The following is a 24625-nucleotide window of genomic DNA, read 5'->3' on the forward strand; positions in this document are numbered from 1 at the left end:
AACCAAATACTATTGGGTATTATATTATAAATCGGATTTTAATTGGATATGAAACCGAGGAAAGAAGGAAATCTCCACATTTTAGTGTGTAATTTTCTCTGCATTTCTGCATGAAACTAGCGCTGTAAACATTAAAGGTGGGGTCGGTACTTTGGAGGAACCAGCTCGAGTGCGCTAGAGTTTGAAAATACACTTCCTCACAGAGCCCCTCCTCCAACACACACGGACGCGCACATGACCAATGAGGGCACGAGGTAAGTTTGTGCACAGATGGAAGGCTGACAGGCAGGTAGGCCATCCAGTTACTTTAGCCGGCTCAGATGATTGGTCGTGCTTTTCACAGCGCCACGGCTTCCACTGATGATATTTCTTTATGCATTTGTTGTCAAAGCACTTCAGATATTCATTGCTATCGGGATCCTCCTCCTCCTCCTCCTCCTCCTCCTCCTCTTCCTCCTCCTCCTCTTCCTCCTCCTCCTCCTCCTCCTCCTCCTCCTCCTCCTCCTCCTCCTCTTCATCATCTCTCTCTCTCACACTCTTTCAATGAATACTAATGCAGCGAGTGGGCCCTCCTCCCATCTTTTTTCGCAGGGATGGGCGGGAGAGAGAGAGAGAGAGAGAGGGGGGCTCAGTATCCTTCCTCATGAGGCAGGCGGCGCTTCACTACAGCAGCAGCAGAAAGGTCTTTTTGTATCTCCTCTTCCTCACACACGCCTGCTGCCACACCGTCTAACCTGTGCGAGTCAGACCAGAGTTCAGAGGGTCTAGAGGAGGAGAAAAGGGGATCTTCTTCTTGGTGTGTGTCAATCTGGATGGGAAGTGTTTTTTGGGAGGAGAGACAGAAGGAAGGCAGCCGGGGAAGGGGAGCAACTGGCACTCGCCAATCCCCCCTTCCGCACTCAGACTGGAGACAACGGAGGCCACTGGAGTATTTGCTTTTATCTTTCGTTTTTTGTTCTTTTTTTTCCTCATCGCGCTCCTGGGAGGTGCTTTGCCTTTTCATTTGCTCGCTCTCTCCGTCCTCTGTCTCCTCATCTATTTCGCCATTTACCTGGTCAACAATTTCTTCTATTTATGAGCCAGACAAGGAGGGAGAGAGAAAAAGAGAAAGAGGAGGGGGACTTTTTTATTTTTTTATTTTTCTTTTCTCCCCTTTTTATTTATTTCATCCAGCCTTCCCTTCCCTTGTCCATCGCTCTCACTGCCTTTGCAACCCACGCTCCCTCCTCCCCTCCCCCCCCCCACTCGCTGTCCACCCGTAACTTTGTCTACTTCTCTGGCTCCCCCACTGTTTTAATTTCCTCCCATTTAAGGACATTAATTTCTATTTATTCACTTTTGTACCTTTTCTTATTTCCTATTTCCCCCTCCTCTTTTTTCCTCCCACCTTCCTCCTATGCATCTTTTTGGGGCGCTTCTTTATTCTAACCATAGGTAGGTCTATTTAGCGTCTGTCTCTGTTTCTTTCTGTGTATTGTCACACACACACACACACACACACACACGCACACGCACACACATACACACACACACACACACACACGGTCTACACTCTGTGGTGTAACCATGGCTCCCCCTCCCCATCAGCTGATGCCTTGCCTCATGCCATGTCATCTTCACGTCACCCCGCTGCATACATTTATCTGTGCTTCCTGACTTTTCTCTCATGTTGTCAACACACCACGTGACTCATCAAGCAGACACCTTCTCCAGCCGCCGTCACGGGAACACGCTCCATGTCTGTGTGGACTTTAAATGTCTTGTTTCGTCACCCAAATATAACCCAAAGAGATCCAGTTTAAAATGACAGGAAACCAGCACATTTCCACACGTGAGGGACTGACAGTGCCATTCTGTGCATGACAAATGTGCTTTTAATCATAAATCCATTAACAAAATAACCTGGATTGTATTCGTGATTATCGATAAGAAAGACGAGAGTGTATTTTTAAGGATAACGCCTCCTATTTTGTATATTTCTAAACCAACGTTCCTGCCAAAAAGTGACATGTTTGTGACTGCCTCATTTCTGTGTTGTTGCAAAAAGTCTTCCATTAAAAACGTGTGAAACACCCCCTTTTTTTAAATACACACCGTCCTCCACACATGTGTCCTTTTGTGTGCCATCCTGCTGCTAAAACACATCTGAATGTGGGGAAGAAATGCACATTGTTATGAAACCCAGGTGCGTCTCAGTTCCCTCGCCGGAGGGGAGGTCAAAGTGAGGAAAGGCTAAATTGTTGAAAAAGCAAATTTGTAATCCAGCGCTCGTCCGATTTCTGTCATCTGTGTTTTTACACTTCCTCCCTCTTTTCCTCCCTCCCTCCCTCTCGGTCTCCTCTCTTTCTAAACTGACGCTCATTTCCGCAGAGAGACACACACAAGCACTCAAAGAGAATGGACTAGACAAAAAGAAAACATGGCTTCATCATCCAAAGGATTTTCCCCGTTTGTTTCCCCGTTCACTTTGTTTTTTCACTTTTTTAATCTCACTTCTTAATCTCATTTAATTTCACTTTCCGCATCATTTTTCCCCATCCTTCCACCCCCCTCTGTATCCACTCATTGATTTATTTCTCACGTTTCATCCGTAGTGTCAAACATGTCTTCACCTCTCACACGTCATTGACTTGCTTGCATTATTTTGTGACGTACTTTGAGCAATTCCTCGCCTCGACTACTTCTATTTATCGACATAGTGTCGGGGAATAATTTTGCATTTACGAAAAAACTAAGATAGGCTGGCTGTAAAGTGACAATCTGGTGTGTGTGTGTGTGTGTGTGTGTGTGTGTGTGTGTGTGTGTGTGTGTGTGTGAGGCATTAGACAGATGCACACACAACTCATTCCCTTGTTCATCTTCTCTTTATACATATGTCTTTACCCTAAAGGAGATTTCTCCGCTTCATTACATGAAGATAATGACAAGTGGGACTTTTCGAGCGACTCTGGATATCGCAGCTTTCCCGTGGAATTACCCTTTAAATCCTGGTTTTGATTGAAAAAGAAAAAAATAATTAACATTTAGTAAAACTGTCCTAAATTCTGGACCCTTTTTTTCCCCGAATGGACTGAAGCTGATTTCCATTGTCCACCATTGAATCTTAATGGGATTTCACTAACGCGGATTAAAGACTCAAGCAACATCTTTGTCTATGAGTTGCTGTAATAGCTACGATCCGTACAATTTCTCCGGCCTACAAAATCCATTAGTTGATATTCTTATTATTAAGGGGTTAAATAGGTGAGTACGGCGCTTTAAATCCACACATGCTATTGCTGTTGCATGTTTCGGATGATTCATGGATGTAGATTTCACTATAGTATTCTTTTATATAATTAATACACTATCTCTGCATGTGTGTGTGTGTGTGTGTGTGTGTGTGTGTGTGTGTGTGTGTGTGTGTGTGTGTGTGTGTGTGTGTGTGTGTGTGCGTGTGTAATGTACGAGGGTTAGGTGGAATATGAATGGTGGATTATCAGTAATTTCCCTCAGACTTCATCATTTATTCTTTTGTATTTTTTTACAATACATTTTATCCATTAAAATATTCCCCTCCATCCTTCTCCTGGACTTATTTGCCACACTCCACCGACAGAGCACTGTCGGAGCCACTTCTGCCTATCAAATCATCTGCTCGGTACTGCTCCACGCTCTTAATTAAAGCTGAGGAGTGTGTGTGTGTGTGTGTGTGTGTGTGTGTGTGTGAGAGGAATGTATAGGCAGATCAATAAGGTACTCTGCATAAAGAGACAGACTGCATTGCCCTTTTCTCAATGCATTTATATTTATCTTTCAAAGAAACAAGTGCTTCACAGCGGGAGAATATCTTTTAGTGTTGAAAATAAATCTGAGAGGCTGTGTGTCTGCAGCAAAACGCCACTCAGCCCACTCTCTCTACACACACTCTCACACACACTCACACACACACTTTGTCCATCTATCCATCATAGGTGCATCGACGATTGACCCCTTTTCTCTGATTAACTTTCCCATCATTTGGCTGACAGCACTCTGGATTTATACAGTGTGTGTGTGTGTGTGTGTGTGTGTGTGTGTGTGTGTGTGTGTGTGTGTGTGTGTGTGTGTGTGTGTGTGTGTGTGTCACTGCACAGTCAAGGTTACAGGCTCCGTACCTGTGAAACCCACCTGGGACCTGCTCCCTTAACCCGGGACCATTACCCATTCTGCTCGGCACACGTGTGACCTCCGTAGTGGATCTACAGATGGGCACTTAAGCTCAGGTAGTGTGTCAGAGCTGTCGAAGCTGCCTGCTGCAAAATGGACGTCTGCCTCTGACACGCGGCTGTGTGTTACTGTAACCGTCACAAGGACAGTACGGTCTTCATGAAGAGGAGACACTGGCTTTGTGATGTAATGTTCTTGATAATAGGGTAGGGGGAGGCAGAAGCTGGCGTTGATGGGATGGGTTTGTCCCGTTTTAGCTGGAAATCTGTAGTTGTTTGACGTCAGTTATGCAAAGGTGGAGGGTTTATTTTTAGCCAATCCTTTGAGTGTTTAGAAATATCTATCGGGTGTGAATATATTGGCGGTCATTGTGGGAAACATATCTCTTTGTCAAGTTTTGGATTAGGGCTGCAACTGCTACTTCCATGATCGATTAGTCTGTTGTTAATTTTCTAGATTAATTGATTTTATTTTGCATTGTAAAATGTAGAATGGATGTTTAGGTTTTAACCGATCCTGTGAGGGTCCAAATGAAACATCAAATGTATGCATTCGTTGGCGATTATGGCGGGAACAGGTTTTTTAGAAGGATTAGGGCTGCAACTATTACTTCAATTATCGATCAATCCGCCAATTTTCCGCACAATTTATTTTTTAATCGCACTATAACATATCTGGAAATAGATCCTTTGAGTGTACAACCAACCGACTTGTAGCCATCACTTTGATGCAAGTATATGAGGAACTTCATGTACAATGTAATATCCTTGACTGTAGCAAGGCAAGGCAAGGCAAGGCAAGGCAAGGCAAGGCAAGGCAAGGCAAGGCAAGGCAAGGCAAGTTTATTTATATAGCACTTTTCAATGCAAGGCAATTCAAAGTCCTTTACAAAAAATGAAAGACATTAAGCATTAAAAAAGAAAAGCTAATAATAGTAGAGGGATACAAAAGCAAAACTGGCGTTGATGAGTTGGTTTTGTCCCATTTTGCTGGAAATCTGGCGTTGATTTGACGATAGTGATGCAAAGATTGACCAGTCCTAGGAGTGTCCAAAAGAACCGATTGGAAACTTCACTTTGATGCATTCGATGGCGATTATGGCGGGAAGTTATTTGTCAGGTTTTGGATTAGTGCTGCAACTACTACTTCCATTATCAGTTTATAAACATCCCTTTGATGCAAATACGGTGGTTATTTGTCGGTGAAAGACATCGATTTGTCAGTTTTTGGATTGGGGTTGAAAGTTACGATCGCCTCCATTCACGACGAATTGGCCGAAGCTGTAGAGAAATCGATTTGACCGCGTTGTAAAATGTCTGAAAGTAGATGGTTTTAACCGATCTGTGTCAAAATGACCAGTATGGAAACCTCACCTTGATGCAACTGGACAGGTGTTCTGTTGGGGACGATGGAGGAAAACATAGCCATACGTTGTAAGGTTTTGGATTAGGATAATTCCCATTACCGATTAATCTGCAGATTATTTTCTAGATGAATCCATTTAATCGTGTTGTAATCTCAGAAAATGGGTGTTTTTAAGTCTTAACCGATCCTCTGGGTGTCTACACAGAATAGAAAACTCACTTTGATGCAATTTTAATGTTGATTTGTTGGCGAGTTCGGAGAGAAACATCGTTTTTTGGTCAGGTCCAGCGTTTGACCATTATTTCCATTATTATAGATACATTGATAAATTGATCAAATGAATTATAAATATCAGAAATAGATGGTTACATTGTCATTGATCTTTTAGTTGTCTAAACTATTTAGAAATTACGTTTTTATGCAAATAAAAGAATGGTGATTTGATGGCGATTGTGGGTGGAATCGTAGGTTTTTGCCATGTTATGGATCGGGGTCTGCAGTCTACAACTAATGTTTTCTAGATACATTGATTTAATTGTGTTATATAATCCAAACAAATAGTGAAACATGTCCATCCCAGTTTCTTAAGTCCAAGGTGATGACTTAAAGTGTCTTATTTTGTGAGTCAATAACCAGAAGGTATTGATTTCATTTAAACAAGAGAGGCTTCAAACGATTTCTTTACCATTTTTGCATGATAAAATTACTATAAGTGATTATTTTTCTATTACGTAGTTGACCATTCGCTTCTACTCTACTCTCGCGATTGTATTTGTGATTATTTATGAGAAAAACAAGAATGTTTTTGACCTTTTTCCAGGGAGGTAGCATCCTATTCCTAAACGAACGTTCCTGCCAAAAGTGACACGGTCGTTAATGTTTGTTCTTCGGTGTAATATCCTAATTCTGAATGAATAATGTTTGCGTAAGCATGGCCACCAAATTTGTATTGGTGACCGGGGGGCACGAGCACATATTTCAAGCCTGCTGTCAATTTTTAGTGTCTGATGCCAGAGGCTTACGTGGAAAAAGGAGCCTGCCAAAAGTCTCCAAACGGAGCTTAAGAGATTTCTCAGGCACTGTGTTTGCAGTCGTCATTGATAAACAGGCCAGGAGAGGAGACAGCAGGGTATAAGGAGATTCATAATCCCATCCCCTTCCTTCGGATTCTCTCTCCGTCTTTCCTTCCTCCGAATGTGCTACACCTATTGAGACGACAATACGACTCCCGTGTCTGCCTCTGAGCGTCGGAGTTAATGAAACCGGCAATATTAGATATCTTATCTTCAAGTTACTTCTAGGGATCGCTGTCTTTTTAAAGCAACGTCAGACAACGAAATCACGTACAATCGATTGGAGTTAGGGGTTCAAACTAGTGCTGCCAATCAATCAATCGAACAATTAGTTGCTAGTCTATGCTAGTTTTTACGTGTATTTTAACGGGAGATAAAGTAGATACACGTGAGGTGATGCGATAAAGAAAGGCATGACAAATTGTTACGGAAATCAGAGGGTTTTCTAACATGATTTCGGAATTATTGGCATGACGTCGGACACGTTTTCGACATCGACAAACCAGCTGTCAAAGAGAGACGCTCTGATTGCCCTCTGTATAATGTGCGATATGGTCGAAGTAGTATCTGTAAAGTGATTGCCCTCTGTTTAATATGTGAGTTCCACAGGGAATATCCTCTGCCGCTATCATATTGCAACCTTTATCAGTGGTTATCGCCCACTCTTGTGCATCTTAAGGAACTGAGGCGTGGTTTGCCAAAATGCCTTTCGCCCGTTTTGTAGTGACGGTTCTTACTGATATCCAGCGGTCTCCAGTCAGCAAACACATGTTGCTTTCTATGCCTTTCCACTGCCATCAATTCACAGTAAACGTAGGTGTTGGTATTGCCAGAGCAACTTGGATTGGATATACTTTATTAATCCCCGTGGGGAAATTGTTTCTCTGCATTCGACCCATCCTAGTGTTAGGAGCCGTGGGCTGCCATTTTGAACAGTGCCCGGGGAGCCGTGTGGGGAACGGTGCCTTGCTCAGGGACACCTCGGTAGCACTTGGTCTTTCAGGGACTTGAACTGGTGACCTTCCAGTTGCCAAGCCGAGTCCCTATCGACTTCGCCACCACCGCCCCCAACTTTAGGTCAAGATTGGCAATGTGATGACGTTTCCAGATGAATCACGAGGGTTCACGGCCCTTTTAAAAACCCCAGATTCGCATTGTGTGGATCTCCATGTCCATCATGTGGTTAAATCGGTCCGCAGAAGTGACACTCGTGACTTTCTGCAAAGTGTGCGTCTGAATCCCGTTCGGCCAATAGAGAGCGAGCTATGTGGGGCGACTTAAAAAAAGAAGTACATCTCGATTTCATTGGCAGCACATTCACTTGAAGCGAGCGGAATATGGGTCATGATCTGATATAAAAAGGGCTTCTCAATAATTCATCGGAGCTGATTAAGAGGACTTGTATCGACGGAGACACTGTCCATGAGAAGATGTGGGAGTGTGTACAGGAAGGCAACATTTAGCACCCTTTGTGGGATTAGTGGAAGCTAAGAAATCCTGGGGCTGCTTTGATGTTTTAATCTACTGTACGTTCACCTCTTCTGTTTCGGGAAGGGTTGCAAAAAACACGTGACAAATCCGTGATTACCGCGTGTGTGTACATGTTGTGCAATTTGCGCGAGGGCCCATCAATCTATTAAATATGAAAAGTACAATCTGTTACCCCGCAGAGAGTCCTTTATTATTCATCGACATATTTCAATTAATCATTAATTTACCTAAGTATGGCTCTTCCATCCACACCCTCATATGGACTCTGTGTGGGGTTCGTAGCGTTTGTATAATCTGGATTAATAAAAGCTATTTATTATTCTTCTGATCTAGTACGTGCTGTAGTTGGGCGGTTTTCGGGGGGGATGAAGGCAGGGACAATTTAGTACTACAGCAAATTTGGGAGGAAATGTATTATTTATAACACCGGGCTGGATTCTCCTCTATCCTCGCTCACACACGCAGTTCACTAAAGAGAGATGTGAGATGCATTTAAACAAATTAATGAGGCGTTGTTTTTACAGAGTAGAAATCAGAGGTGTAAATTAACTAAGTTCAGTCTCTCAAAATGTTACTTCAGTATTTACATTTATGATAATTTGTACTTCTACTCCACTACAGCTCAGAGGTTAATCGTGTACTTTTACTTAATACCTTTAGTTACTCTACAGATGTGGATGAATGATGTGAAATCTAACCAAGTGTTGAATCAGACTTTAGTTCCACCTGGAGTATATCCACCAGCTACCCTGCAGTCTACAAAGTACTTCAGACTAGCTGCACCTTCACCAGCTTTGAGAACACTTTCATGATCAATCATTATAAAACATATCATATATATTATTCTGAAATGGACCAATCTGCACAACGACTACTTTTACTGTCGCTACTTTCACTATATTTTGATGAGAATACTTTCTACTTTCACTTGAGGAACATTTTGAATGCAGGACTTTTACTGTAACAGAGTATTCCTACACTCTGGTACTTCTACTTTTACTCAAGTACTAGATCTGAGTACTTCTACTTTTACTAAGTACAAGATCTGAGTACTTCTACTTTTACTCAAGTACAAGATCTGAGTACTTCTACTTTTACTCAAGTACTAGATCTGAATACTTCTACTTTTACTCAAGTACAAGGTCTGAGTACTTCTACTTTTACTCAAGTACTAGATCTGAGTACTTCTACTTTTATTCAAGTACAAGGTCTGAGTACTTCTACTTTTACTCAAGAACAAGATCTGAGTACTTCTACTTTTACTCAAGTACTAGATCTGAATACTTCTACTTTTACTCAAGTACAAGATCTGAGTACTTCTACTTTTACTCAAGATCTGAGTACTTCTACTTTTACTCAAGTATAAGATCTGAGTACTTCTACTTTTACTCAAGAACAAGATCTGAGTACTTCCACTTTTACTCAAGTACTAGACCCGAGTACTTCTACATTTACTCAAGTATAAGATCTGAGTACTTCTACTTTCACTCAAGTACAAGACCTGAGTACTTCTACTTTTACTCAAGATCTGAGTACTTCTACTTTTACTCAAGATCTGAATACTTCTACCTTTACTCCAGATCTGAGTACTTCTACTTTTACTCAAGATCTGAATACTTCTACTTTTACTCAAGATCTGAGTATTTCTACTTTTACTCCAGATCTGAGTACTTCTACTTTTACTCCAGACCTGAGTGCTTCTCCCACCTCTAGCAGAAATCGCTTTATTCAGATGGAGTTAGGCGTTTTAAATTCACCTCATTGAGTCATTACTCACTCTGAGGGGGCAGGTCAGAGGTCGCGGAGAGCATGATGGTTTTTATTAGAGTCGAACTGGCTGTGACCCGTTTCTAACCCTCCGTCCTCCATCTTCTGCTTTTCCAATAACAGACTGGCGGACGTCGGAAAAACAAGCGACGCCGAACGTCTCTTCGGAGGAGCGAAGGGGAGAACCCCAGTGAAGCTGCTCCTGTGGAGTACAATTACCTCGAAATTGCTGCTTTACCCTCTTGACCCGTCGAGGATTTTACCTAAAACTGCTGTGAGTTTCCTCCCCTCCCGGTGCCAACTCTTTGTTCCCAATCAACTGAAAGGATTACGACGTGGAGGAGAGATTAAAACGCTCATGGACATCCGAATCTGCTTCAACAAAAGCCAAATCGAGCGATGCAGCGACGACGCATGTTTGTAGCCAGGCAGGAATTTAGCATCGCGTGGTTCCCCTGACGACAAGCTAATTGGATTTTGGAATATTTCCGAAAATAAGATCTGTGACAAGCAAACGTTTATACTTACACTTTTTGATCGGCAGGATAATCTCCCCATATCAACACCACTTTACTTTATGAAGCTAAAATGCAATCACCAGAAGCAAAAAGCTAACGTTGGGCTATAAAGGAACGGTCACATGACTTCACGTCACCACCGTCGCTAAGTTAGCTACCGTACTTTTCGGACTATAAAGCGCACCTGCATATAAGCCGCAGCAGCTAAATTGTCTGTCTGTCTTGCTCTCGTTCTGTCTCTCGGTTCCACTTTTACTTTGGCGCGCTACCTGTCTCACTCTTTTCCGGCCTCCAGCTTTTCCTGCTGGAGCCCGCCGCTTAAAGGTGGCGGGCGCGGACCGGTCCTAGAGCCCGTAGAGTTAAAGGTGGTTAATTTGACCTGTAAAATCCATAGATTTAGGAGGTCCCCTAGTGGCCGTTAGCTGTACAAACAAAATGGGGGAAAAAGTCGCGGCTTATAGTCCGAAAAGTACGGTAATTTGGCGTGATGACGTTTAGTCGTCTCATTAAGACACTTGTTAGTGACCACCCTTATTTATGACACTACAGTAGAACCTTCAGAGGTTCACCTGTGGGGTATTACCTGAGGTATTTTATGTCGTAGAACAAACCTGAGAAATCTCGTAAGCTTGTGTTACCTACAAACCTTAGGCTTCTAACTACACACAACCAGAACTGATTCCTGATTCCTACGCCACCCTATCACGATTTCATTCATTAATCATGGACACATTATTAAAGCCATTACATCAAGAATAAATCTGAGAAATGTGGACTTCAAGACGAACAAATCTAACCAACAACACATTCAAAAACAGTGGACTTTAAGACGAGGGGAAATGCAAACTCATTCCTGGGTATTAGAACTCATTCCTGCTTCACTGTCTTAGGTATCCTGATGAAGACGTATCATTCATTAAACATGGACACCTTATTTAGGGCATTACACCAAAAACAAATCTGAAACATGTTGACTTCAGGACTACAGAATATATATAAAACCATTGACTTTGAGAAAAGGCAACCGGAAGTGCTAAAATGCTGACTCATGCAACTCGTTTCTGGGTTGAATGACTCATTCCAGCCCCTCTCTCTTTGGTGTCTTGATAATGAGGTGTCATCTATTAATCAAGGAACCCATCTTGCTGGAGAGACATCTGAAAGTTCCAGCAAGAGTCTTCTGGGTTTCATTGTGCTTCGAGCCTTTTAAAAAGAACAATTGCTAACTTTTCTGCTCATTCTTTCTGCATCTCGAAATCAATATTTATGTTGTTTTTCTGTTTCTCTCTCGTTCAGTTCAGCCTCCCTCAGTCTGAGGCTATGAGAGGGAGAGAGGAGTCCCAGGCCGCACCATCATGCTACTTCTGAGACGCCGGGATGAGACTTGGGCTGGCAAAACACAAGGTAAGACATTGTTGATGCATCTCCACAGCTGTTTCCTCGCCTCGCCCCCGCAGAGCGCCGCCGAAAACATCCCGTCTGATCTCACCGGCGTGTGTTTTCCGCCTCCCTAAGTGCGAGCCTTTCCTAAAAGCTCGGTGATGGATGGTGTACAACTTCCAAAGGCTTTACTTTGCTCCGTATCTCACGCCAGGCTTGCTTAAGGGTCAGGATAATGGTTCAAGGTGGAGCCTACAGATGCACGCTTTAATCCCAGGGGTTTTTAGCACAGTGTGCACTTTGATCAGAGGCATCAGTGGACGTTCAACCCCGACCCCATCGACTATCGGCTTCATTTGCATGGCTCTACAGGCATTGATCAGGTAATTAAAGGATTTGTAGAATGAGATTCTTGTGGTGGAAGTGTGTGACCGCTTGTGTTTGAGAGAGAGAGAGAGAGAGAGAGAGAGAGAGAGAGAGAGAGAGAGAGAGAGAGAGAGAGAGAGAGAGAGAGAGAGAGAGAGAGAGAGAGAGAGAGAGAGAGAGAGAGAACGTACATTTTGTGTGATAAGGTAAAAGAAGACATAACTCTCTTCTCCGTCCCAGGACACAATTACACAACGTAAATGTATTCGCCACAAGGGCCCGTGAGGGGCCATTATCATATCAGCAGATTCCATCTTTTCCTCGTAAATTCATCTCCTCGGTGCTCAGCATTTTTTGCGTTTTTTAATTGCTACTACAACCTTTCTTCCTCTTCCTCTTCCTCCTCTTTTTATCCCATGCACTATTAACAACGGTGGAAATACTACTCAGATACTATACTTAAGTATAAGTGGAAATACCAAATTGAAAATATAAGCTGTTTCAAGTAAAAGTCCTGAATAGAAATCGTGCTTCAGTCGAAGAACAGAAGTATCAAAAGTCCTCAGTGTGCATAATGGCTCTTTCCACAGTAATACATTATTACAGAATATAATATTAACCTGTTTGGTCACCAACAAATACATCATTTGTATGTTGTAGTTTGTCCATTTAAAGTCAATGTACTTATAATTTACTTTTAAAATACTGTGTAGATATGCAGTACAGTCCTGATTATTTTCATACATCATGTCTCTTTACACATTCGGGACCTATTTATGTATAAAAGTGGATTCAGCATAATAGCAGACCTTTAAAACTGATAGTGGATCTTTTGCCTCTTGAGTAAAAGTCATTTTAGTGGCTAGTGTATTTCAGAATAAAAGCACAGAGAGAGTCTTGAATATGATTTCCCTCTCAGTCTGAAATGTAAGTCTCTTTGGATAAAAGTACCTAAACAACATGTCAGTTCAAGGACCTCAAAAATGTAGTATTTGAGTAAATGTAATTCCACCTCTACATAATCAGGCTGATATTAAGGGACATTCAGAGACTTGGTGCAATTTTGTCTGCAGTGAAATTGACGAATGAATAAAAACGTATCTCATCGCAGAATCAGCTAATAATCTTTCTTTCGTTGAGAAAAACGTGTTTCTTCTGGGATGCACTGGTTGCTGTGCGCTGTGCGAACGCTGCCACCACACAGCCTCTCCTCACCGTGACTCTGATCCCGAGGCAGAGCGGCTCCGTGATGAAACCCTCGGCCCTCCGTCTGCTGCACATCGCTCTACTGTTGCCTCGCGTCATAAAACATTACCATATAGATGAATTAAACGGCGGCGGTGGTGAATCTCATTAACCGCCATACCGTCTTTGAGAAAACTCTGATTAGTCTGCCTATTATGCAAGTATTACATAATCTGTTTAGGGATGAATAATAGTTAAAATATATTAAATAACAATGAGGTTTTTTTTCTAAAAGCGTTCTCCCCGGGCCTCGCATGCCGAACCTAAATGGGATTTTGGCCAGTCATCACATCACAGACACTCAGCGACGTTGATGAAGTGCAGCGTGGTTCATTTTTCAGTCAAATCCAATTAACAACAGACTGTTATTTAAACGCCACGTCATCAATTATACCCAATGCACAGAACTGACTATCCCCTCTGTGATGGGTGAGATAAAGTCCCCTCTCTCCTTCCTGCTGAAAGTAATTAATGGAGGATTTCTGTATTATGTGTAACAGTGAGACAAATGAGCACCTCTTGGGTATTTGTCTTCCTCCTCCTGTAGTGTTTTATAGTCTGGTGTTGCATTCTAACACCAAAGCAAATTCCTTGTATGTGTAAATGTAACCTGGCAATACACTTGATTTATTTTGACTTAAATGTTCAAAAAGCTCTTTATTTTTCTCATACTGCAGCACCTCTTTTCACCCTCTGTCTGAAACCAGAGCCCAGTCTGCTCTGATTGGTCAGCTGACCGGCTCTGTTGGGATTGGTCAACTGCTTAGAGATGTCCCGCCTCTTAGTCTATCGCGTACAATGTGTAGGAGCGCTAGCCAATAGAAGCACAAATGTTACAGGGCGATGTCACTATGTTACAGAAGTGAACAGAGGAGTCCAATGGAGGCGTTTACACACACTACAGGATGGGAACAGCGCAGAAATCATGATAGGTTTAAGATGGATAGGTTGTTTTTTTTGGCTTATTTGGGGGGGAAATTCTTAAATGGCACCATTGTACATTTCGATGCCTTTTTATAGAAATAGAAAATAGGACTTTTTTTCTGTTTTCCTCAAACTGTTTCTCTAAATTAGAGCAAATTCAAGAGGGTGTGTTAGGGTGTTCTGTTGTTTTGTGAAGACATCTTGTTACTCACCATAACTCATAGTTCATAGTGTACAGTGTACACACAGACAGTTCATTCCTGAAATAGAGCTATTGATATGAGACAGGCAAGGCAAGGCAAGGCAAGGCAAGGCAATTTATATAGCACTTTTCAACACAAGGCAATTCAAAGTGCTTTACAAAAAATGAAAGACATTAAGCATTTAAAAAGAAAAACTAATAAAATAAACATTAAAAGAAAAAATACATGGATAAAAGATACAGTGCAGTCTAAGATGTGAATAGTTCAATTAAAAGCAACGACAAAAAGAAAAGTCTTCAGCCTGGATTTAAAAGTAGTCAGAGTTGCAGCGGACCTGCAGGTTTCTGGGAGTTTGTTCCAGATGTTTGGAGCATAATAACTGAACGCTGCGTCTCCATGTTTAGTTCTGACTCTGGGGACAGAAAGCTGACCAGTCCCTGAAGACCTGAGAGATCTGGATGGTTCATCATTTAGCAGGAGGTCAGAAATGTATTTTGGGGCTAAACCATTCAGTGCTTTATAAACCAGCAGCAGTATTTTGAAATCTATTCTTTGACACACAGGAAGCCAGTGTAAAGACTTCAGAACAGGAGTGATGTGATCCACTTTCTTAGTGTTAGTGAGGACTCGAGCAGCGGAGTTCTGAATCAGCTGCAGCTTTCTAATAGATGTTTTAGTGAGACCTGTGAAGACACCATTGCAGTAGTCGAGTCTACTGAAGATAAAAGCATGGACAAGTTTTTCCAGATCCTGCTGTGACATTAGTCTTTTAATCCTAGATATGTTCTTTCGGTGATAGTAGGCTGATTTAGTAACTGTTTTAATGTGACTGTTGAAACTCAGGTCAGAGTCCATGACTACACCTAGATTTCTGGCTCTATCTGTTGTTTTGAACATTGCAGGCTGAAGCTCAGCGCAACTTTTAAACGTTCTGCCTTGGCTCCAAAAACCATTACCTCAGTTTTATCTTTGTTTAATTGGAGAAAGTTCTGACACATCCAGTCATTGATTTGTTCAATGCACTTACTCAGTGTTTGAATAGGACCATAGTCTCAAATTGTGAAATTGTTACGTAAATGTGTGTGTCATCCGCATAGCTATGGTAACTTATTTTGTTGTTCTTCATTATCTGAGCCAGTGGTAGCATGTAGACGTTAAAGAGAAGAGGCCCCGAGATGGAGCCTTGAGGTACCCCACATGTCATATTTGTCAACTCAGATGTGTATTTACCTATACTGTAGAAACAAAGTTGTTTCTGTCCTTTAAGTAGGATTCAAACCAATTTAGAACTGTTTCCGAAAGTCCCACCCAGTTTTCCAGTCGGTCTAGTAATATGCTGTGGTCAACAGTGTCAAACGCAGAACTGAGATCTAATAACACTGAAGGTCTGCCACTGTCTGTGTTTAAGTGGATGTCATTGAAGACCTTTACAAGAGCAGTCTCAGTGCTGTGGTTTGGACAAAAGCCTGACTGGAACACATCGAAACAGTTATTTAAATGCAAGAAATTACTCAACTGTTGAAAAACAACTTTTTCAATGATTTTACCTAGAAATGGGAGGTTTGATATGGGCCTGTAATTGTTCATTACTGAAGCATCTAGATTATTCTTTTTTAAGAGCGGTTTAATGACTGCAGTTTTCAGGGCCTGTGGAAAAACACCTGAGTGAAGAGACTTGTTTACTATGTGAAGTAGATCTGAGGCCATGCAAGGCAAAACATCTTTGAAAAATCCTGTTGGAATAATATCAAGGCAGCAGGAGGAGGACTTCAGACGTTGTATAATGTCCTCTAGGTTTTTATCATTAATCTGATGGAATTGTGTCATGGTGCTTGAATTGATGTTAAGTGGACACAGAGACAACACATTTGCTGTTCCTGATGCAGAGGCACTGACTGATTTTCTGAATGTTGTCAGTGAAGAAGGCGAAATCATTGCAAAATCATTGCAAAAGGCAGAGTGTTTGTTTCTGGGTAGTGGAGGATAGAGAGAGTAGCAGTGAGTTTTTTAAGCTTGACTTCTTGTCTGTAGGCATATCTCATTAATTCAGTAACTCATTCTTATTCAAAGAAACTTTTGAGGCGCAGCGAACTCGCCCCGGCACGTTTTCTCTCTGTAATGAATCCCAATCATATTGTTGCACCTCGGCTTCACTGATGTTCAATTATCTCGTAATTGAATAAACTCGTACCGTGCAGCAGCGGGGTGAGTGTAAGTCTCCGGCAGGTCATTTATCTCACAGTATCATTTGATATTAATTGAATCTGGACAGGGAGATCACGTGTCGTATCAGGCTTGACCTGGAAAAACACGGCTAACATCTGTGCGGTGGCATCGATCGGGGTTCAAAACAGCGGATCAATACAGCCCCACTCATCCTCGTGCGCAGCAGCTGAGCACTAACATAAGTCACCTGGAAAAGAGCCCGCAGATCCACTCATTAGCTGCAGAGCTGCACTCCCAACATTTGCTTTGGTAACATCTGTTATTTTCTGGCTCGTCGTCGGATGCTGCTGTGCCGAGGCTTCAGGTGCCGTCTGTGTTTGGGCTCCAGTTGTTGGGTGGATTTAACACCAAAGTCCATCAACAGGAATATAATCAACAGCAATTTTTCCAAAAATGTGTAGGTCATTTTTTAAAGATGTCAACGGAAAGCAGTTCCAGTCGCTTAAATGTGAGGATTTGTGTTTGTGTCTTTCTTTTATGGAATAGTTATAATAAAAAGAAATGTGGGTACGGCACCTTTTAAAGAAGACATATTGTGCTCCTCTCAGGTGTATATCAGTATGTAGTGTCTCTACTTTAAAGAGTCCTCTCCTGCTGATGTTCAGGTGTATATCAGTATGTAGTGTCTCTACTTTAAAGAGTCCTCTCCTGCTGATGTTCAGGTGCATATCAGTATGTAGTGTCTCTACTTTAAAGAGTCCTCTCCTGCTGATGTTCAGGTGTATATCAGTATTTAGTGTCTCTACTTTAAAGAGTCCTCTCCTGCTGATGTTCAGGTGTATATCAGTATTTAGTGTCTCTACTTTAAAGAGTCCTCTCCTGCTGATGTTCAGGTGTATATCAGTATGTAGTGTCTCTACTTTAAAGAGTCCTCTCCTGCTGATGTTCAGCTGTATATCAGTATGTAGTGTCTCTACTTTAAAGAGTCCTCTCCTGCTGATGTTCAGCTGTATATCAGTATGTAGTGTCTCTACTTTAAAGAGTCCTCTCCTGCTGATGTTCAGGTGTATATCAGTATGTAGTGTCTCTACTTTAAAGAGTCCTCTCCTGCTGATGTTCAGGTGTATATCAGTATTTAGTGTCTCTACTTTAAAGAGTCCTCTCCTGCTGATGTTCAGGTGTTTATCAGTATGTAGTGTCTCTACTTTAAAGAGTCCTCTCCTGCTGATGTTCAGGTGTATATCAGTATGTAGTGTCTCTACTTTAAAGAGTCCTCTCCTGCTGATGTTCAGGTGTATATCAGTATTTAGTGTCTCTACTTTAAAGAGTCCTCTCCTGCTGATGTTCAGGTGTATATCAGTATGTAGTGTCTCTACTTTAAAGAGTCCTCTCCTGCTGATGTTCAGCTGTATATCAGTATGTAGTGTCTCTACTTTAAAGAGTCCTCTCCTGCTGATGTTCAGGTGTATATCAGTATGTAGTGTCTCTACTTTAAAGAGTCCTCTCCTGCTGATGTTCAGCTGTATATCAGTATGTAGTGTCTCTACTTTAAAGAGTCCTCTCCTGCTGATGTTCAGGTGTATATCAGTATGTAGTGTATCTACTTTAAAGAGTCCTCTCCTGCTGATGTTCAGGTGTATATCAGTATGTAGTGTCTCTACTTTAAAGAGTCCTCTCCTGCTGATGATCAGGTGTATATCAGTATGTAGTGTTTCTACTTTAAAGAGTCCTCTCCTGCTGATGTTCAGGTGTATATCAGTATGTAGTGTCTCTACTTTAAAGAGTCCTCTCCTGCTGATGTTCAGGTGTATATCAGTATGTAGTGTCTGCCTGTGCTGCAGCACCTCTTTTCACCCTCTGTCTGAAACCAGAGCCCAGTCTGCTCTGATTGGTTAGCTGGCCGGCTCTGTTGTGATTGGTCAACCGCTTAGAGATGTCCCGCCCCTTAGCCTATCACGTACAATGTACATAGTGATGTCACTATGTTATGGAAGTACACAAAGGATCCCAATGGAGGCATTTCAGGCAGGGGGGGGGGGGGGGGGATAACAAGGTTGAGAGTAGGGATGGGAATTTGAAAGCAAATGTATATTTGAATATTCGACCCCCAAAAAAACGGTTAACCGATTAACCGAAATGTACATATCCTATAAAAAGAATTATTCTTTGAATCGTTCCCATCCCTAGTTGAGAGTGAATCAAAGACTTTGTGTTGTAGTTGCGAGCCCCACTACTTTGTATTTCTGTCTTAACTCAAGTTTAGAAATAAAGAAAATGTTCATCACTCTTTCTCTCGACTATTCAGCCAAACCCTCTGGCACGGTGCACTGTTGATCCTGCAGGCGTGAGCGCGAGCGTCTCTTGTCGATCAGGGCTGCGTAAAGTTGCTGACCTGTGACACACACATCACACACTCCAAAACAAATCATTCACTCGCTTCAGCAACACAACCTCTAGGTGAGGCCAGAAAACAACATGTCAGATACAGCCGAGCGCAGACAGCTGCTCACACACAGTACCAGACATCTGTTTTAATATGCATATTTATATACAGTACATGCAGTATATAATGAAACCGTTAAATGCATGCACACAAGTATAAACATATTAATTGAACACACACTTATACACACACAGATCATTGTTATGGTTGATTAGCCGACCATTTACATGCATAAAAACCTATATAACACACTACAGGAAAGGGAAAACCACAACAAGTCGGCTTTATATTCATATAAAATCTCTTTTGTTGAGCAGAATATATCCAATCTATTTTTAAAGAATTAACTCAAAGAGCCTGCACAACATCCTCTGAAAGCTTTTCATGCTACCAATTTGCCAATTTTAAACAAATATGGGCAAAAAAAAAAACAGGTCAAGTTGTAGCCCACAGCCATGGCAACGTTATCCTTTGTGGAGAGGAGGAGGAGGAGGAGGAGGAGGAGGAGGAGGAGGAGGAGGAGGAGGAGGAGGAGGGGAGAAGAAGAAGAAGAAGAAGAGGAGGAGGGGGAAGAGGAGGAGGAGGAAGGGGAAGGGTGCAGCTGATTTTAAACACCGAGGAAAACTAAGATAAACTTGGAATTACGGCAGGACCAGAACCACAATATAAATCATTGGATTAAGTAAAAAACTGCAGCCGTGCACCAGCATGCTGCGATATGCGACCAGGAGTTATCCGATTCATTATATGTATTCTGTGATTATGAAATCGTTGTCCTTTATTTGGAGTATATTAGGCTGATGGGTTTGCCAGATATAAAGACCCTTTATAATTCGGTTGTTCACTGCTAGTACACACACAGTACAATACACATTAGGTCTGAATACATATATATTGCTCATGGACACCTTGAAAGTGCTCCATATTTTTGGTCCGATCAGGACTTGAACCGGCGTCCCATTGGTTTCCAAGCAGACCCATTGGTTTCTAAGCCATCCCATTGGTTTCCAAGCAAACCCATTGGTTTCCAAGTCATCCCATTGGTTTCCAAGCAGACCCATTGGTTTCCATGCCATCCCATTGGTCTTAAAGCCCACCCATTGGTTTCCAAGCCATCCCATTGGTTTCCAAGCAGACCCATTGGTTTCCAAGCAGACCCATTGGTTTCCAAGCCATCCCATTGGTCTTAAAGCCCACCCATTGGTTTCCAAGCCATCCTATTGGTTTCCAAGCCGACCCATTGGTTTCCAAGCAGACCCATTGGTTTCCAAGCCCACCCATTGGTTTCCAAGCCATCCCATTGGTTTCCAAGCAGACTCATTGGTTTCCAAGCAGACCCATTGGTTTCCAAGCCATCCCATTGGTCTTAAAGCCCACTCATTGGTTTCCAAGCCATCCCATTGGTTTCCAAGCCGACCCATTGGTTTCCAAGCAGACCCATTGGTTTTCAAGCCATCCCATTGGATTCCAAGCTATCTCATTGTTATCCAAGCCATCCCATTGGTTTACAAGCCATCCCATTGGTTTACAAGCCATCCCATTGGTTTACAAGCCCCTCCAAACTGAGCTACTAAGTAAGAGCTTAGCCTTCTTTAGCTTTCATTACCTGCCGCCCCTGACTACATGTAGGTTTAACAAAACTCTGTTGAACTCAGAGCAGCTCGTGTTGTCATCCAAACACTTTATTTATAAACTGTAGAGTCGAAGGGCAGTGAGACAGAAAATCCTCAATACTAGGGCTCACAACAAGAACAGAAGACTTTGACTCACTCCCAAAACTTGTTATATTGTGTTTCTCAGTTGTGGCGCAGTCTAAATGTAGGTTTTACATAACTGTGTTCGACTTGTGTTGTCATCTTTGATTTAGGGGCAACTCTTGTGATCAAGATTTAGTTTGGATAATAACACCTGCGTCAGGACTCATGTCACACTTACAGGATTTGATCAATGTCTTGTTGTGCAGAAGCTGCAAACTAAGTAATACTTATTTTTCTCCGTCTCCACTCCATAACCTCCATTTTTCTTTGCCATTATGAAAGCTGTGCCAGTCAATAAATCAGTCTCTACCAGAAAAGCGATTACTTTCTCCCCCGATACAGTATTCTACCAAACCCCCCTTTTCATTGCGATGAGATTGGATGATGGTGCGTCATCAGCTGAGCAACACACGCACTCAAAAATCTCTAAAAGCCTGTTTTTGAGTGCAGTGGTGACTTATGTTTTTGAACTGGACGGGAAGTTAGCATCTCAAGGGCTCCTTCAACAAAAAGCCAATGGGATTTTTCCATTGGATTTTGGAATATAGCAGCGAATAAGATCTGTAGCAAACACACATTTATGATATTTACACAATTTGTTCAGCAGGATAAACTCCACATATTAACACATCTTTAATAATAGTTGAAGCATAAATGCAATCTCCAGAAGTAAAAAGCTAATGCTAGGCTATAAACGAACTACAGCAGAGTCACATGACTTCACGTCAGCACCGCTAAGCTAAAGGCGGCTAATGTTGGGCGTGATAGCGTTAAGCAATTTCATTTAGACACTTGTTTTTCAATTCAATAGTTGGGTATTTACTGACAAACTTTATATTGTGGAACAAAACATTAAAACTCTTCAGCTTCTGTTATCCACAGAATTCTTTTTAGGCTTATAACGAAAAACTATTGACTTCTGAACTCATTCCACGGGTTAAGGACTCATTCGTGCATCAATCTCTTAGGTATGCTGGTAAAGAGGTGTCATACAATTAATCATGGACAACTTATTGAAGACATTAAACCCCCAAAAGTCTGAGAAATGTTGACTTCAAGACGAGGTAATCGGAAATGTTAAAATGCTGAATCCTTCCCGGGTTTTAGGACTCATTCCTGCACCACGTTATAGTGAAAGCTGTGACCAGAACACAAGGTAGTTGCTGCAGCTGCTGCTCTCGGAGAGGTGTAATAACTAATACTCACCTTGCCTCGGTCTGTCCCCGAGCCTCCTGCCGCCTTCAGCTGTGACTGTGTTTGCCAGTGGATAATATTAAGAGTTATTGATTGCGTTGTGTTAAGGAGAAAAGCCCGCCGGGAGTCTAGCAGAAGAACTCCCAGTGGGGAGCGAATGTCTCTCGGAGCGACCTCATTCGCATATACTGTCAAAATCTGTGCTCTGTGGCTTAAGAAAGACAGGGAAACGGAGAATAAGAGGAATGGAGAAAGGAAAGAAGAGGTTACTAATATGTCTTAGATGCTGCAATAACAGGACAACAGATATTGCAATGTGAGCTATTGTGAGGGATCCAAACGTAATGGGTTTGTCAAAGTTTGCCTGATTAAACTCGGTGCACCCGCAGCCGTTTACCCTCTCCGATGTGTTCGCTCGATGCTGCTTGTTTGCATCTCGCATCGATTTCTGGAAGCTTGTGCAGTATTGAAAACGCTGTAAGTGCGCCGACTGTTCAATTGTGAAAACCCCCGACGGGAGACCTCGTACTCATGGATTCATCGAGGATCGATTTCAACACATTGTCCTTTTGTGTCACAGATGGAAAGGCTGGATATGAAAAACTAGATCAGTCGTGTGGCTGGGGGGTGACGCTGTGTTTTGGAATGATATTTCAAGCATCTCCTAAAAGATTTGGAGAAAACTTACTTGGGACAAAGTTAAATGCGTAATTGCATCACTCAATGAGGGCTACCACTGAAAAATGTATTTAAAGAGGAGATTTTAGCATTTGCAGACCATTTACATGCACCAAACCCTATAAAACACACCTAGAAAACCCCCGTAAAGCATAATAGGGCTTTTCAAACGCTTCATCAGTTATCAAAAGTAGTTGTTTAGTAGTAATTTAATCATTAATTACCCTCCTGAATATATAGAAAAGGCTATTACATGATGCAGCTACAGTACCAACAAATTAATTAGTTGCGGGACAATTGCAGTAAATATGGAAAATATAACTTGGACTGTACAATTAGAGAAAACATGCCATGTTTTGTTAATTTTCAATTATTAATTCTCAGTATTTGGTCTATTTTTAAGGATGCACTCATTTCTGGTCTCCTTTCAGAATAACAAGCTGTTTCTTTCCTTTCTGTGTCGAGCTACAGCGGGGGAAAGTCCCCGAAAACATATCTTTATGGTTTTCTAACCTTCAAAAAGGTGCTAAACACTTGGACTGGCTGTCAGCGCCGTGCTCTTAGTGGTAGTTTACACACAAACAGAATAACAAAGGGTATCGGTGCATGCTCGTTTCCACTACAGTCCGTATCTCATGACAACAGCTTGCCAATTAATTCACCATGAGCGGGGGAGGGGTGCGGCAAAAGAGAGAGAGGACATGGGTGTGAGAGAGAGGGTTGATAGTTAGGGTACTTTCGGACACTTATTTGTGTGTGTGTGTGTGTGTGTGTGTGTGTGAATAACACCAGCTCTTGATGAGCACTGGGTGTTAAATTAAAGCCTTGGCTCAAGAATGTGCCACCTTGAATGATAAGACAATTAGAACACACGCTCACACAGCCAGACCCCGTGGCTCCCTCATTAGCGATGTGTGTGTGTGTGTGTGTGTGTGTGTGTGTGTGTGTGTGTGTGTGTGTGTGTGCATGATTGGAGGTTAGTTATTGTGAATTCTCTTATTGAATGCTGATGATCGATGTTCTGCTAGGCTCGCCAACGTCTTGAAACCAAGTCGATTTGACGAAACGAGGCTGTGTTTAAACTCAGTGTGTCGTTTCTGTAGCTAAGGATCTTTCCAAAACAAAAACAAGAGATGGACGATGGGGTTGTTGTGAAGCGTGGGCTCATGGGAATGGTTGTCTTCAGGGTCAAACAACCAGCATTACAGATGGAAGGCTATCTGACCTGACCCAGGCAGAAGTCATGGTAAAGGACGAAGCATTTATTCACATCTGTTACGACCCGCCCTCTACTCCGGGATAGTGGCTCGCGGGGAGAAAACACGCAACATAAAAGAAAACACGCAAAAACCAGTACTTGATAACGATCATTTATTTAAAGTACTCACAAGCACTTGGGCAAACGGAAAGAGGTCTGGAGGACTGGCTAAAAGAAACAAACAGAAGGAGGGAACCCGAGCCAGCCACACCACGGGCCCCAGAGCTTCCCTCCCCTAACCAGAAATCAAATAGATACCCTATGGGAAACAAAATAAAGCCCCGACAACTGGACTACCAGGTCCTCCAGGCTACACATAAACACATCAGCAGATCAAGGCCGACAGCTCAAAAGTAGCAGAGAGATAATCAAAGGAGAGAGTCTTCCGGCGTTAGGATAGGCGACCGATCGTTCTCCTCCAGTTCCTCCTCATAACCCGGCTGAGTGGAATTAGGAACACCTGGGCAGAGGCGGAGCCAGGGGCAGACCCGGCGCACCTGGTCTGGTCTATCAAATAGCCGCAAGTAACATTAGTATATATAAAACATGGCAAATGTGTAAACATTCCTCGTCACAAGCGAGCAACACAAACTTCCTGACATTCATTCC

At 42.3% G+C, this 24625-nt stretch overlaps 1 protein-coding gene across 1 annotated transcript in view; it reads left to right on the forward strand.

Moving 5' to 3' along the window:
• The first annotated feature begins 653 nt into the window (after nucleotides 1-653).
• grin2ba (glutamate receptor, ionotropic, N-methyl D-aspartate 2B, genome duplicate a) overlaps nucleotides 654-24625 on the forward strand; it is a 238127-nt gene continuing 214155 nt past the window's right edge. Inside the window, 3 exon segments of the mRNA XM_071204120.1 lie at nucleotides 654-928; nucleotides 10008-10158; nucleotides 11699-11806. Of these exon segments, the coding sequence (XP_071060221.1) occupies nucleotides 11780-11806 (27 nt within the window). The 5' untranslated portion in view covers nucleotides 654-928; nucleotides 10008-10158; nucleotides 11699-11779.

Source organism: Pseudochaenichthys georgianus, chromosome 8, assembly GCF_902827115.2.
Source record: "Pseudochaenichthys georgianus chromosome 8, fPseGeo1.2, whole genome shotgun sequence".
Lineage (NCBI taxonomy): Eukaryota > Metazoa > Chordata > Actinopteri > Perciformes > Channichthyidae > Pseudochaenichthys > Pseudochaenichthys georgianus.